This window comes from Cavia porcellus, unplaced genomic scaffold (assembly GCF_034190915.1).
Source record: "Cavia porcellus strain 051 isolate PalLab524CR breed Dunkin Hartley unplaced genomic scaffold, mCavPor4.1 scaffold_13, whole genome shotgun sequence".
Taxonomy (NCBI): domain Eukaryota; kingdom Metazoa; phylum Chordata; class Mammalia; order Rodentia; family Caviidae; genus Cavia; species Cavia porcellus.
In genome coordinates, this window is record NW_026947496.1 from 42,969,518 (window position 1) to 42,985,331 (window position 15,814).

General features: G+C 36.7%; 1 protein-coding gene across 5 annotated transcripts in view; it reads right to left on the reverse strand.

Moving 5' to 3' along the window:
* The window catches only part of Celf2 (CUGBP Elav-like family member 2), a 799,248-nt gene that overhangs the window by 385,811 nt on the left and 397,623 nt on the right, over positions 1–15,814 (reverse strand). For all 5 annotated transcript variants that reach the window (XM_063260461.1, XM_063260462.1, XM_063260463.1 and 2 more), the window contains one exon: positions 8,771–8,806. Coding sequence is in view for 1 of the 5 variants with exons in the window: in XM_063260455.1 (XP_063116525.1) it covers positions 8,771–8,806 (36 nt within the window). In the remaining 4 variants the exon portion in view is untranslated. The remainder of the gene's footprint in view (positions 1–8,770; positions 8,807–15,814) is intronic.

The following is a 15,814-nucleotide window of genomic DNA, read 5'->3' on the forward strand; positions in this document are numbered from 1 at the left end:
ATGTTAACTTCCTTATAATAAAAGAACAAAGGAAATGTCATATGAAAGCTTTACAGATATCGCTACATTTAATTCTTTACACATAGCTGCTTCTATTATTATTTCCTTTTACTGATAAAGAGAATGATGTACAGAAAGTTCAAGAAACTTGCACAAGGTAACAGAACTTATAAGTGATTGAACTGAGATTTGAACACAGGTTGGAGGTGGGCTATGGGCCAAATCACTTTACTATTTCTTATAAAGCAATGTGACTCAATTTTTGGTAAAAAAATAATTATAATAAAGATATCTTTGAGCCAGGCATGTTGTTGTATGCCTAGTTCTAGCTACTTGGGAAGCTGAGCTTGGGATCATGTGAGCCAATACATTTGAGACCAGCCTGGCCAGCACAGTGAAACTCATGTCAAAAATAAAAGGCTGTCTTAGAACAAACAACAAGAGCTACCATGTGGTGATTGGTTGCTGTGTGCCAGACACCGAGTTAAATACTTTACAGGGGTTATCTCCTTGTAGCCCTTCTATCAGAAGGGCACCATAATTTTTCCAAATTTAAAAGCAAAAATCTGAGGCAGAGATATTTATTAACTTGCTTAAATTCACACAATTAAGAAATGTCAGATACAGTATTCAAGTATGTCTGAGCCCAACTTTGGTCCCTTTAGCCTCTAGACACACATATACACAACAGCAATAGCTCCGGGCAGTTCAGGAAAAGTCATATTTAACACCCTGGCCTATTAGATGAAATTTTCTGTATACTGAGGATTTTAAATTATTGAGCAGAGTAGTAAGAATGACAAGTTTTATTTTTTTTTGAGACAGACTCTTGCTATGTAGTTCAGGCTAGACTTGAACTCAGTATGTAGTCCAGGCTGGTCTCGAACTCACTGCTACCTCAGCCTCCTGAGTGCTGAGATTAGAGATTTGAATCACCGTGCCTGGCCAAGGAGGGTGACAGGGCCAAAATCATATACATGGTGTACCACTGAACCTTTAGGAAAAAGCTTCCTTGATACTTTCCTTCTTTTCCCAATTCAAACATTTATTCTTTCATTCAAACATTTGTTAGTTAATTCAAACAGCTATTCTTCCAGACAGTCAAACACACATGCAAATGTTTATGCAGCGCCTATTATGTTCCAGGCAGTGCTAGGCACTGGGGATAAGCAGTGAATAGTAATGGGATCCCAAAATGTTTCCTTAGTGGAAAAACTATATAAGTCTATAATAAATTACATTATCAAGTGAGGCAAATGGTAGGTGAGCAGTTAGCACAGAGGGCTTTGCAAACAAATAGAAGGTGCATAAAACTCTTCAAGGCAGAGAGGACATCCTCAAAAAACAAAGAATACTTAATATGTGGCTAGGATAGGGGTCAGCAAACCTTTCTATACAAGTAAACATTAAATATTTTTGACCTGCCAGGCTACACCCTCTGTGACATGGCTCTTCAACCTTGATGTTGCTGTGCAAAAACAGGCAGAGATAGCATACAGGTATGAGGTACAGCTGTATTCCAGTGAAACTGATCTAAACACACAGGCCTCAGCCTGGAATTCTGTTATGGGCAGTACTTTGCAAGTTGCAGTCTAGAAGAATGCATGAGAGGTGATTAGAGAGGGAAGAGAAACAGCAGGGAAGGCAGACACGGTGGAGTCATGGTGAGGGAGAGTGGGAGAGCATGAGTTGCAGAGAGAGACAGAGACAGAGAGCGACAGAGAGGGAGAGACAGAGAGAGTGACAGACACAGCAAGAGAGAGAGACAGAGAGGGAGAGACAGAGAGAGTGACAGACAGAAAGAGAGAGAGAGAGAGAGAGAGAGAGAGAGAGAAAGAGAGAGAGAGAGAGATAGAGAGACCCTTGGGAGACAAACTATTCTGTTTTTAGGAAACTGTGGTGTAGTTTTGAAGTAACCCAGGCTGCTATTGGAGAATATACTGCAAAAGAAGATGTGAGGAGACAAAGAGGGGGCCAGGAGTACAGGTGGGCACTTATGGTGGCTTGTAAGGAGATAAATTGTATAACTTAAAGAAGATTTTGGAGGGTGAGTCAATACAGTCAGTCAGTGGGCTGTCTGTTAACTGAGAGAAAAGGGGAGGTTGTAGAAATGATACTAGCATCTCTCCTTCCAGCAGTTGAGTATGTGGTAATAAAATGGGTGGAAGGAGGATTTAAGAGCTCTTTATCAGCCACATCAAGTTTAAGATTATTCACTCAGGTAAAGATGTCAAATTAGTGGTCAGATATTCATATCTGAATTTCAAGAGAGAAGTTGGGGCTGGAGACATAAAAATGGAAAGTATTTGCATATATGTGATCTTTAAAGCTGAGGAGATGTATGAAATCGCTCTATATCCTCCTCAGCAGTGAAGAGAACAATTTCTAAGGAAAATCCTGGGGTATTTTGACACATAGGGGACAATAAATACACAGAAGAAGAAGGTCAAGAAGGAAGATTGGGAAGCAATGGCCAGTGGGAGAAGAAGAAACCCAGAGAGTTTAGTATCCACAAATCTAAGAAAGTATTTCAGGGAGGAAGAAGTACTTTCTGGATTGAATGCAGCAAAGACACTAAATAATTGGCCGAAGAGCAGATAAAGGTCTGTCAGGTTTAATTATACAGAGGCTTAGCTTGACCTTGACCAAGTCAGTTTCATGGTATGAAACGGTCAGAAACCTTCCTCGGGTAAACCAGTGAGAAAAATGAAAGGACGGCTGTCCAATGTGGATATCATTCATACCATAAGTACTTATGGACAACTGGCAGGATATACCTCTCATTACAAAGGGGGAAAATGCAAGAAACTCTATTTTTCCTCATGGGCTTCGGCATGGGCAGGGGATTTTTCCCTGAAAACAAGACACATGCGAATAAATAGGATGTTGCTGCATCTCTGTGTGATACAGTAAGCATGAAGGGCCCCGTCCCCACACAGTGAGGTTGATAGAGCGTATGCCAGGGCACTTGTCTTAGTTGGTTTTGTGTTTTTATATCATACTGTCACAGTCTGGGTAACTGGTAAAGAATGATACATTTTCCTCACAGAAGGTGGGCAGTGCAAGGCAAAGGTGCTAGCATCTTATACAAACCTTCTTACTGTGTCCTAACACGTGAGGGGCAGAAGTGTCTTCATATAGTGGAAGTGTAGAAAAGACTGGGAATCCATTCTCGTAACCTTTTATTTATCAGTTTATTAATTTATTTCACTTTTAAAGTTTCTTGTGGTCCTTGGAATTGAACCAAGGACACTTTATCATTGAGATACATCCCCAGCCCTATTCTATCTATCTATCTATCTATCTATCTATCTATCTATCTATCTATCTTATCTATCTATCTATCTAATTGCCTAAAATGGCCTCAACTCCTGATCCTCCTGCTTCAGCCTCTGATAGTCAGGTTTAGAGGTGTGCACCACTATAACCAGTGTTTTAAAGTGTTACTAACCTACTCACCAAGTAGAGCCCTCCCCATTAGGCCATCTTGACATGTTGTGTTGGAGATTACAGTCTCATTACATAATTTTGGGGGGATGCATCCATACTACAGCAGTGCTGAACCAACCCTGGACTCCTTCCAGCCTCTTGAACTGTACCTATAAATCAAATTTGCATTTTCTTTTTATTTCCTTTCTGTTTGTTTGTTTTTGAGATAAAGTCTTTGTAGTTCAGGCTGGTTGTGAACTCACTATGTAGCACATGAAGGCTTCTATCTCATAGTGATCCTCCTCCTGCTTCAGCCTCCTGAGTGTTACATTACAAGCATGCATCGCCATAACCAGCTTCGATCTACACTTTCTAGGTTGATGTAACTACAGTGGCATGTAAGTGGATCAACCTGAAAAAAATAATAAAGGGGAATATTATAAAAGAAAGGAAGATGCAAGAAAAAATTCAGCCATAGATGTGGAGTGCAAGATGCATATGAAAGGTGAGGAAGAAAGAACATATCTTATCACCTGAAACTATGGGTGACCTCAAAGTTAGGGTGCACTGTAACAGTTGGAGGCTGGCAGTAGGAAATTGAGCTGTATGGTAGACAGAGACCAATCTTAGGCAAGTGGACTTGTTCTTCATTGTCAGCAAAATGGTGAAGCTGAAAGAGGATAGTTCTGGGAATATCAAGGTCTGGGGATCTCTTCAGGGACCTCCTGCCACTAGCTTAAACTGACCTAGCCACTGAAATCGTGCTCAGAAGCTGGTGCATGATGCCCATTTTGATGCCTCCAATCAAAAGTAGCATCTCTCATTGCTGGAGTCCCTTAGTGCCCTTGGTTTGCTTAGATGTTTTTCTATTTCTTTTATAGCATAAAACACATCATCACTAGTACTGGAACGATTTGAACCTTTTCCATTAGACTAAACCACTTACAAAAAGAAAGGGCGTATGTCTATTTCCTCCCACAGAGCCTCCAACTACACCAAGCACTCGATGTACCTTTGTTGAATTAATGAATAAATAACGAATTTTGTCAATATTGAACAGCACTAGATTCAGGTCACAGGAGAGGTGAAGGAGTTGTTTCTTGAGGATTATAAAAAAGACAGAATGTGTCCATACTCTCTTGATTACTTAGTAAGAGGTTGGCCTGGAAGTACCAACATTTATATCTTTTCATTTCTAACTTTCTTTCAGAAGATAGCTTTTTGTATTGAGGACAACGAGAAACACGAGCCTGTGTTACCTACTCAGTTCCGCCACAGGGGACTGAAGACCAAACCTAAAACCCCCTAGAGCCACAAGTAGCAATGTAATCTTCCAGAGCTTATTTTAATTCTCTTTGCTTCCTTCTTTTCCTTCAGTGTTACCAGGTTCGCCAAAGCCATAGCCTGAGAAATATGGTCAATGAGAAAGGTCAGTTTTGCCTTCCCTTAAATGGCATCAATTTTGATCAGATTTCATGTAACAGAGATCCATAATTTCCTATCAAAATTCCATACATAAAGCTGCAATAGAATGACTTTTGTCTCTGATAGTCATACAAGCTGTTCAGTTTTATGTTTCGGTAGAAGGTCTTAAACATGAATTCTAAGGTGTATGTGACATTTTAGGAGTTGCTTATACAGATGGTCTTCGACCTATGATAGGGATGTGTCCCAATAACTTCATCATAAATTGGAAAATATTGTAATTTAAAAATGCTTATAATAACCTAACCTATTGAATATCAGCTCAGCAACACAGCTCACTGGAGGGTCAGCTGATACCCCCGTAGACAGGGGGCCAAGTGGGATGCTGACCAGCATTGAGAGAGTAGCACATTGCTTCTCATTATTACTAGAAAAGATCAAAATTCAAAATTCAAAGTACAATTTCTACTTTTATACTATCATAAAGTCAGAAAATTCCAAGTAGAAAAATTCTAAATTAAATCATTTTAAGTGCATTTATGTCTCAAACCCCAGTGCAGAAGATACAGATAAAAAATCAAGTTATTGGATTAAAATACAAAAGATAACATTGTTTTTCTTTCATGATTTTAACCTTTGGCTCTTTCCACCATTCACTGATGCTGAAATCCTGCACAAAATGACATCTGATTCATATACACAATTATTTTAAGCTTCATTTACAAATACTTCTCCTCAAAGAGCATCCTGACTTCTGAGCATGAAGAACCAGCTTGTGAATCTCTCCTGTGATATTTAAGATACTTCTGTGAAGGTCCATTAAATTCCTTTATGTTCCATAGTTTACTTAACATAGTGGACTATGTTAACAAGATACTAAAGTGCTCTCTCTTTAAAAAACAAAAGTTAATGATGCATGATTACAATAAAACCTTTGTGGATATAAGCCTCATTTATACTTTTATTCTGCTATCCAAAATGAAGTTGAAGATATAGGCATCACTTATACCCTGCTTACCATAATTAATTTAGTGCCCTGCTCCATTTGAATAATTAGGGGTTCACTGTCACTTAAACATATCTACCTAAACTGAATACTCCTTACCATGAAAAATAGATCTTAAATAACATGGTTGTAATGAGAAAACATTGTTGAGATTGCTAAGCTGTTTTTTTGCTACGAGCACAATAAAAACAAGGATTCATATACAGTATTGAAATCGATCATTTTCAGAGATCACGAAATGGAATCCTGTATCCCATTTCTGGGACACTTCAAGATAGATAACAGCATGAGTTGTACATACAGTTAGTTTAAATATTTGTTTTAATACTGACAAGATCATGGGTTTTAATATTTATAATATAATTACAATGCTTAGTGCATGTCGCTCCTATAATCTAATTTTTTTCCTGGTGACATATTACCAAGCTTTAATTTCAGCAATGGCAAGAATTCAAAAACACATTTAGGTTATCATTAGTAATGAAAAACAAACCTGGGGCTTGTTCAAGCACCTTGGGCACATATCTCATTTCAACTTTAAAGCATTTTTTACTACCAAGGCACAATTCTTTGCTTACAAGATTTGCACATGTTCACAAAATATTACCAAAAAGTGGCCAGACATGTGAAATTAATGCCACATAAGGCAACTGAAGTTGAAATACTCTAGTCTTGCACAATAATGGCCTTTCAGAAAATTTCAACACAGTCAAAGTCAATGAAAATCAAACCAAAAAATTGTTACAAAATGCCACTGTCTTCCTTCCTAGCCCCGTCACTAGGTAGGAGTTGCCTGTACTGTAATTTTCCATTTTCTTCTTAGATGTCACAGAATAAGCAAGCTTTCATGACTAAAAGCATAAAACCTCAGAATGCTACACTAGTCATTAGTAGACAAATCAAATAACTACCTATGCCCTGTTCTAAATAGTACCCAAGTATCTGAGGGCTCATTTGTTTTTTGTGGTGACAAGCCCCCCTAAAACAGGAACCTGGCTGAAAAATCGAATAAGTGATGAAATTCTCCAGGATTGCACAAACAAACAAACAAACAAACAAGCAAACAAAATGCCCTTTAAAGAAATAGTATGGAAATCAAGGAAGTTTCATCATCAAATAATTATGTTATTTTATGTTAATATAAGAAAGAAAATACCTGACAGTAGATATGTCCCAAATTGCTTCCAGGGAAAGTAAAAAGTATTTGATGTTTTATTAGAAATACAATTGAGAAATAACTTATTTTTTTTTTCACACTCTTGTTGTCATGCACCACAATGATTGTGAGTCAAACTTAGAATGGAATTGTTGGCATGTTACTTATTTTCAACATGATTCAACATTAGAATAATAAAAATTCATGATACAAGATAAGTAGGCTCATTACCAAAATACCACCCACCAAACACAAGAAGAGAGCAGATTGTCCCTTGAGTAATAAACCAGCAATGAAACAAGATCATTCCTGGGGAATATGTGAATGGCTGCTTTGGTATTCATTATAAAGTACTACTTAATAGATTCAGAAGGTGACTGCAGAATCTCAGACATCTGAGTAATTTTCTTCTGCATGATTACTGCATGGTGTGGGTCTGCTCTGACAATAGAGAGGTGGTCCACTCCTTAATAACTCTATGAATGTTTGGAAGTCACTCCTAACTCTTATTTCAGGGTTAACTTCTTCACCACAAACACAACTATGCAAATGACGGAATGCTCAGAACTTCAGATGCACCTTTTCCAGAGTGAAAGTCCAAGGACACACAAACCAAGCAAGATTACAAAAACCAAAAAATATGCATGCTTGTAACTCTAAACTGGCACATGGTTGAAATGTTTCTTTGGGATGTTGCCCAAAGAATGAAGATATACAGTAATTTAAATATTTGGATCACAATAAACAGTTCTTTGGCAATATTAATCATGAGTCTATAAGCAAAGGTTTTCCTTACATACAAAAGCAACCAAATGTGCTTATCTCCTATGCCAGATGGTGATGATTTGTACTTTTCCCTATTCTCAAGTGCTGTTCATGATCACATTGTTTGCTCTTCTTTTTTCCTCTTCTGAGATTTTCTTAATTTTCATTTCCAACAGTTCTCAGGCAACACCCTGTGACATATTAATTTATTCACGAATGGTTTCTGAGCACCTTTGGAGACTGAGGTACAATTCTAGGTACAAAGACCAGATGCTTAGACAATAATAAGCAAAATGCCTTCCTTCCTTCCTTTCTTCTTTCCTTCCTTCCTTCCTTCCTTCCTTCCTTCCTTCCTTCCTCCCTTCTTTCCTTGTGCTTTCCATTAAACAATGCTAAACATTCTTGGTAGCTATCTGTCTAGAGTCTGTATTGTAGTAATCACTTTATATACTGACATAAAACATAAAAGCATATAAATACATTGACCAATTGTATACTGATTTCTTGAAACATTACAAGGTATTTAAATATAGAGAATTAAAAATGTATTTATACCACTAAAACTATGATGTAGGTTCTTTAGGGAAAAGCTCAGAATTCTTTCATAAATCTATAAATTTTGAATACAACACTTAGAATTAGTATACTGAGGATTAAAAATAATTCAAAGTGTCTTCTGATTGCCAATTCCCATAAGTGTAATAAAAGAAACCACATCTTTATAATTTCTGGGAGAAATATAGCTAACATACAGATCTCCAAATATAGAACATAACGTCAAAGAAAATGAGAATGATTTTTCTAAGTCATTTATGAACATTAGTCTCATTACTTCTTGGTGACATCATTTATATGTGACTAATAAATACGTTTGTCATGTACACAGTGATAGGTCTGAGGAAGAGAATGAAAACCTTTTTAAGGAGGACGCAGTACTTCTTTCTGTGTCGTAAAAGCCAGGTGCAAAACAAACAAAGGCAGTCACTCACCTTGGTGGACTCCCAGCTAACTCTGAGGCAGTCTCTCTGTTGAAGAAAAAGAAGATAAAAATCAACGAGCTGAGTTTGGTAAATTATAAAAATTTGTTTAATTTATATAACATAATGCATCAGGTATATGTGAAGAAGGTATTTTACATCAATCTTTAGGAAATTAAAACTGACTAATGACATTTCTGATTATTCTCATAAATGTTTTCAGAAATATTTTCAAAGGAAATTTTACATACATGCAACATACCTACTTCTGTTTTCTGGTGGTAGACTTTAACAGAGTTTAAAATATGATAATTATGTAATGCATAACATCCAAAAGGAAATTAGAGGGGAAAAACCCAAACCATCTTTTAGGTATTTGCAGTTCAACAAACATCTATAATTTCTTCCCAGCAGTCATACAGAAATAGATTCCTTTGCAGATGTTTCTTCATGTGGATCTCATCACCCAAGATTTAGGAAAGGGCACAGGTAGTGCAAAATGCAATTCTTGGTTAACAGATTGCTGTGTTTCATTTCTTTATCATAATGCTGTATCATCTGAGATTTCTGAGGGGATATGCTGTAACTCAAATGTCATAAAAGATAAATTACTAATTAAAGGCTGTATTAATAAAAGTGACCAGAGACAAACTTCAAAACTAATTTTTCCGAGTTGCCATATCCTGTCTTTCAATTAGAGATGTGTCCTTGGAAATAAAAGGGAGCAGTGAGTGATAAGAAGAGACAGAAACTTTATGTTGAGACATTTTAAAAGAAGAGGAGGGTTTAATTGTAGACTGAGGGATTAAAGGAATGAATTTTAGGAATCATACGGCAAAATATTCTTAGTGTTAAAAACCTCTCAGGACTGTCATTAAAGATATGAACAAAGAAGTGTAACTACACTTATACACAGAATATGGTGCACGCTTACTGATGGTTCGTGGCCTTCATAAAGTGAATGTGGCTGCTGTGGCCAGGAACCTCAGTTTTAAACTAATATTTTCCTACTCATTTTGTCACTCCAAATAAAAGACTTACTGCTTCAAGAACCTTTTTTGACCTTCCCAACTTTAAGAACTTTCTCCCTCTACTAAACTGTCTGTGATAGTACTCAAGCACTGTAGGAAAGCAGTGATTCCTATAAAGCCATAAATTGTTTTTAAAAAGCGAATGATTATGAGTTAACTCCTTTAGAAATGTTCTTTCCCAGTAAGTCACACAGTAGTAAGTCTCAGCTTTTATTGCTATAGAAACTGCCTTTGAGAAGCAAGGTTCTATTCCTTCAGCAAAATGTTGAAAGCGTTGTCCACTATACTGTGAAATGCTTCATACATTCTAATGCATCTAAGTGCCTTATATAGGCATCTTATATAGGCATCTTAGTGCCTATATAAGAAATTTCTCTTTTCAAACAGAATTTGCATGTGTAGGCACCCATTAAGGAGTACCTCCATTAGTTTTCCCTTATAGCACTTATCACAACAGATGCTTTTCAATATCCATTTTATTATTTATCATTTTGTCACTTGAGACCAATATATTTTGGCACTCAATAAATATGTATTCAGTGTGTCAGGATTGAGTTAATGAACTTTTGTGATCTTCTTGCTGACCTTGAGAGTTAGATTTACGTTTAGTATCAGCTCAAAACAACAGTAACAACTTAAAGCTAAGGTACATTATGTTTTCTTATTTCTCATCTTTTAATCCCCTATTTTTTTCTAGATTGCAGCACTTTAAAATTATGCATCTCTTGGTATCTTTTTAAACTTTATTATTCATATATTATAAGGAGCCCACCTAAATTGTAGTTGAGCAAAATCTTTCAAGCTTGGCTGTATACTGACATTCTGGGTCAGATAATTTTCGGTATATATGTGTGGAAGGGGTGCTTTCCTGGGATTTGTAGGACATTCAGCAGCATCTCTGCCCTTTATTCATTAAATGTCAGTAATATCTGCCACCACCCCTGTTATGACTACCAAAAATATCTCTAGACATTGCCAAATGTTTACTGAGTACAAAACTACCCACAACTGCGAGTGACTAAAATAGAACAATACAAGTGTCCATAATTAATCTGTACCTCAAAAGATCACAGATTAAGCACCATTCTCCAGTCTCGTGAAAAAACATAATGACATTTCCCTAAAAATGGCATTTTTATTGTGGCTCTGGACACTTAAATTTCTGTACTTAATACGAGTATATTTGTATTTGTTCTTCAATCCATTTATACTGTGGTACTCATTATAATTTTTAATTTTCTTAAATATTATATAAAACTGATAAGAATATAAGTATGGAAAAGTTTTTATTTCTATAGAAATTAAGTTGGATACTTTGGAGAGACTAGAAATGGCAAATCACTTAAGAAAAACTGATGTTGAATTAGGTCTTAGGGCACAAACACTATAGAAATTGGAGAAAAAAACAGTTTTCACAAGTGTCTTTAAATTCTTGTTTCTTTAAAAAAAACATGGAAATTCAAGATGGTGAGTGATGGGTATAGTTATGCACAAAATAGTGCAGAATGAGAGTTAGTGGGTCCACTATCTCAAAGGAAAGTGTTGGCTTTGTTTTAGCTTCATAACAAAGATGCTTGGAGAAAAAGTCCAGTTCTACCACATACTAAGGACTAATATTAAGTAAAAAACAATGTTTTATACAGTACAACTGTATGCTCAAAATTTTACATTTTTTAAAATGTACAGGCAGGGCTTGAAGTTATAATTACTAAAAGTTTGATAATTCCATCCCATTAGATCATGTACTTCCAAGATTTAAACAAAATAAAACAAACAAGTAAGCAAGCAAACAAACAAAGCAAAACAAAAGAAGGAACGTCTGCACTGGGCTGCAACAGCAGCCAGGATTACCAAATCACCATGTTTGAGATTAAGAAAATAGCAAACACTGGAGCTTTTACAGCAATGATTCATTTATTGTTATCCATTTGCTGTTGCTAAAGTTATATGAATTATTGCATGTTTTCACGAATTTCTACCTTTCATAAAGCAGGAAAGTAATTTTAGCAAGTTATGCTTCTGGTAGTAACTCAGTTGAGGGTAACATAAAGACCATGCATTTCTCATTGGGCTTTTTAGGTCAAAATGTCCATTTTAGGCATTCCTTCTTAAGCATAAACTATCTTCACTCACTGTTAGTTATTCATCCAACACATTCTCTGAGCATTTAAAATATGTTCAACCCAGGCGACACTGCCTGCTGTCAGAGGAACCAAGATGAATTCAGACTCTCCTGATCCTTCTTGAAAGTGTTTGCACTGCAGGAAAGAATGAAAAATAAGGTATAAAGTGATGGGTGTTTTGTGTTTTTCTACTGTTGAAAACTCTTCTAAATCTCCCACAAAATTCTGAATACCAGTACCTGGCTCACATCAAACAGTAAATGTGGATACAATAGAGTGGAATGTTTTCTACTTTTAAAGAATTTTAACTTCTTAAATTCATTTTTAGGAATGACTATTATAGGTATCTGGAGTTTTAACTGCACTAACTTCCTTTCCTCGGTTATTGCTTTCAAGACAATTTGCATTCCAGAGAAGACAGAATGCTAAAAATTGAATGAAAATATTGATGAAGGAAACAGCACAGAACAATTACTAGGTTTAAAAAATTACCAGGCTTCATCAGGTTTTCCTAAGGGTGTAAAGCAGACTGAGATGACGGAAGTTGTGTACATTTGCTAAATTGTGCAGTTTCAACAACTGTTTTCCCCTCGAAAGTTCTCGACATCCCAGAATGCAGTAAGAACACTGTCCTTTGAACTAAGTTCCCTAGTATCATCCTTGACATGAATGAATACGAAAGCGCACTACAACTTTATCAAAGGAAAAAGAAATATAGAAAAGATTAGTACCTTTCAACAGCAGACATGTATGCTGTTTATATTTTACAGATTGGTTAGCATTCCCTTCAAAAAACATTAATGTTAAATGTACAACACATTCACCAAAGATACCAGCTTTTATGAACTGTCTAGAATAACACCCTTCCTCATCATCTTCTATTCTTTCTCATCCCTAAACTATGCAAACAGCTCTTTTCTTAGGAAGTGTTGAAGCAGGAGCATACTATTTCCACGTAGCTTGCCAGCTTCCAAAATTAGTTGAGAACTACACAACAGAGGGCACAAGCCCCCATGCTAACAGTGTGTCAGCTTAAGAACTATGTTTAACGCTTCAAGTGATTCTCTCCAATGGTAGGTACCTTTGAATGTTCAAAAACACAAACTTTTAAAAAATGGCAAAATACATTTTATCTTCATTGCTTTTCTCTGAACTATGTAATGTTTTGGTTGTAGAAAGTTTTATGTTTGCTCTAATTAAGATGAAAGGTTTTTTTGTTTTGTTTTGTTTTTTCAGAATAGCGTCATGTTATGCTTTCAGGCTGGCCTTGAGTTTACCATGTAGCCCTGCTTGGTCTTGAACTATCTGTGATTTTTCTGCCTCAACTTCTAGAGTGCTGGGATGATACGCGCCACTATGCTTAGCAGGTGAAAGTAGTGGATCAAGTGTTTTTCTTTCTTTCTTTCTTTCTTTCTTTCTTTCTTTCTTTCTTTCTTTCTTTCTTCCTCCCTCCCTCCTTCCCTCCCTCCCTCCCTCCTTCCCTCCCTCCCTCCCTCCCTCCTTCCTTCCTTCCTTCCTTCCTTCCTTCCTTCCTTCCTTCTTTTCCTTCCCTCTTTCCTTCCTCCCTTGCTCATCTCCCTTTTATGGTCATCAGCTTGGGGAAAGTTGTGAGCCTTTAACGTTAGATTTATTTTATGATAGATACACAAAAAGTTAGCTTAAAGGCATTATTACAAATCCATATATTAATTCAGGAAAGTTAACTTTTAAAAAATATATGGTGATTATGAACCTCAGGAAATCTAAAACTCCCTGGACAGTAATGCTTCTTTTCTGTTAAATAAAGTCTAAAAATACTGCTTTGTTCCCTTCCTCCAGTTTCCCTATGATGTTTTATTTCTCTTTATGTTTTCTTTATTTTGGCCACTTTAAAATTTCTCTCTTCCACTTTCAACTGTCCTCAATTTTCCTTCACATGATTAAATCATCACAATGTGTATATGTGCATGTCTGAACATAGACATGAGTTATTAGTCTCACATGGTGAAAACTACAATTAAACACACACACATACATGTATTATTCACATTTATTGGGGTCTTATTTAATACCAGCCACTGCTCTAGGCTATTTTCAGGTATTCTTTCACTTAATCTTTATTAGAGCTTCATGAAGTAGTCATTATTATTACTAAACCATGAAAGAGAAGTAGAAAATGAGACAGGAAAATATTAAGTAACTTCCTAAAGCCACATAGCTAGTGATAGAATGACAATTAGAAACGAGCCTAGGAATTCTGGCTCCAGAGCCCGTGTTGTAAATCACCACACCATTATGCCACCAGTATATGTAAGCTACAGAGATGTTTTCTTTCACACACACACACACACACACACACACACACACACACACGGTAACTTTATCCATTCATTCTGGTTTCTGTGGTACCTCAGTGAACAACAACAAAAAAGACTTCAGTGTTAGAAATTTTACAATCTGGAGGAGAAAGAGACACTGAAAAAAAATCCCAATGCAAATCAATATTTATTACCCCTCACAAAGATGTTGTAAAGAATGAAATCATACAGGCTGATGCAGAGTAAAAGTAGGGAAATGGAGGTGTTATTTTAGGAGGCACAATCAAATGCTAAGGTATTTAAATATAAAATTTGTTACAGTAAAAATCACACTGCCATTAATCTCCCTCAAATACACTCTTTCATTTTAAAAATAAGTACCTGTCCCATCATTCTTGCCACTTTCTGAGGCCGTTCTGGAGGTCCTCTTTACATCTTTAGTTGTACAGTCATAGCAACCTTAAAGGGCTGAGTTGAGTCAAAACATTTTGTTTCACATTCATTTTGTCTTTGAGGAAGAACCAGAAATTGCGCTGTGAATAAGATAGAGGAGGGCGCACCCTAATGTTTTTACGAGTCTGCCTTTTCCTTGGATGATACTCAGCAGCAGCACTTACACTAGTTTTGATCATACCTCTTAAAAGACACTCATGAAAAGGGACTTCCAGAACTGCTTCAGAAAGTGGCAAGAATGAAAAGTGTGTTTGGAGTATACAGGATATGTATATGTGTGTGTGGGGGGGGTGTATTTTGAGGGGCATTAATGATAAAGTGTCCTTTTCTGTAATAATTGTCTTTAAGCATTCACTGTATATTTCGATCACACCTTATATATAGATGGTCCTGGGAGGTCTTTGAGGATATGACTGAGTGAATTTGGGGACATGTTAATACAATGACTTCTACTCTCACCTTAGTTTCTTATTCATTTCTTCCTCCATGTACCACTATATTTCCCTCTGCTTTTCATGGACCAATCCCTGAGCTCCTACCCGAAGCACCTAACCCTGGGTATTGGTGGGATTGGTGGAAATGGCACAGGCTGCCTGGCTCTGTAAGTTCAAAATGCTGACAAACTAAAAGGGGAACCTAGCATTTTGATGAACTAAGTTGCTTAAGGAAAAGTGGGTTTCACGAGATACTTCACATCAGTACAGAGCCAGCCTTTCCAATGGAATCTTGTACACAAGTGAATACAGCATTCTTAGACCTGCCCTTGTTTTAGATTAGTGTCTTGAGGTGCCAGTCCAAAGTTTCCCTGCCTAGATGGCATTCACGGGGACTAATCTTTCTATAGCACTCTTTTTCTAAAAAAAAGAAGACTATGAGGTAGAGTTTCATTTTATATCACCCACCACACTTTGGTATTGAGCAATATCTAATCAGGACCCAGGCTCAGACCAGCTAAGAGGTGATTCCATGGAAGCCTGGTCTTTTGTCCCCTGCATCTCCTATGCAACACTTAGGGATGTACCAGGTGGTGTTTGGAATGAGCATCTGAAAGTAGACAGGCATGTGATCTAAATTGTCAGAAGAGCCGGCCCAGTTAAGATGAGTTGAATCTAATTACTGACTTGCAAATTCTCTCTTGTCTTTCACTTTCAT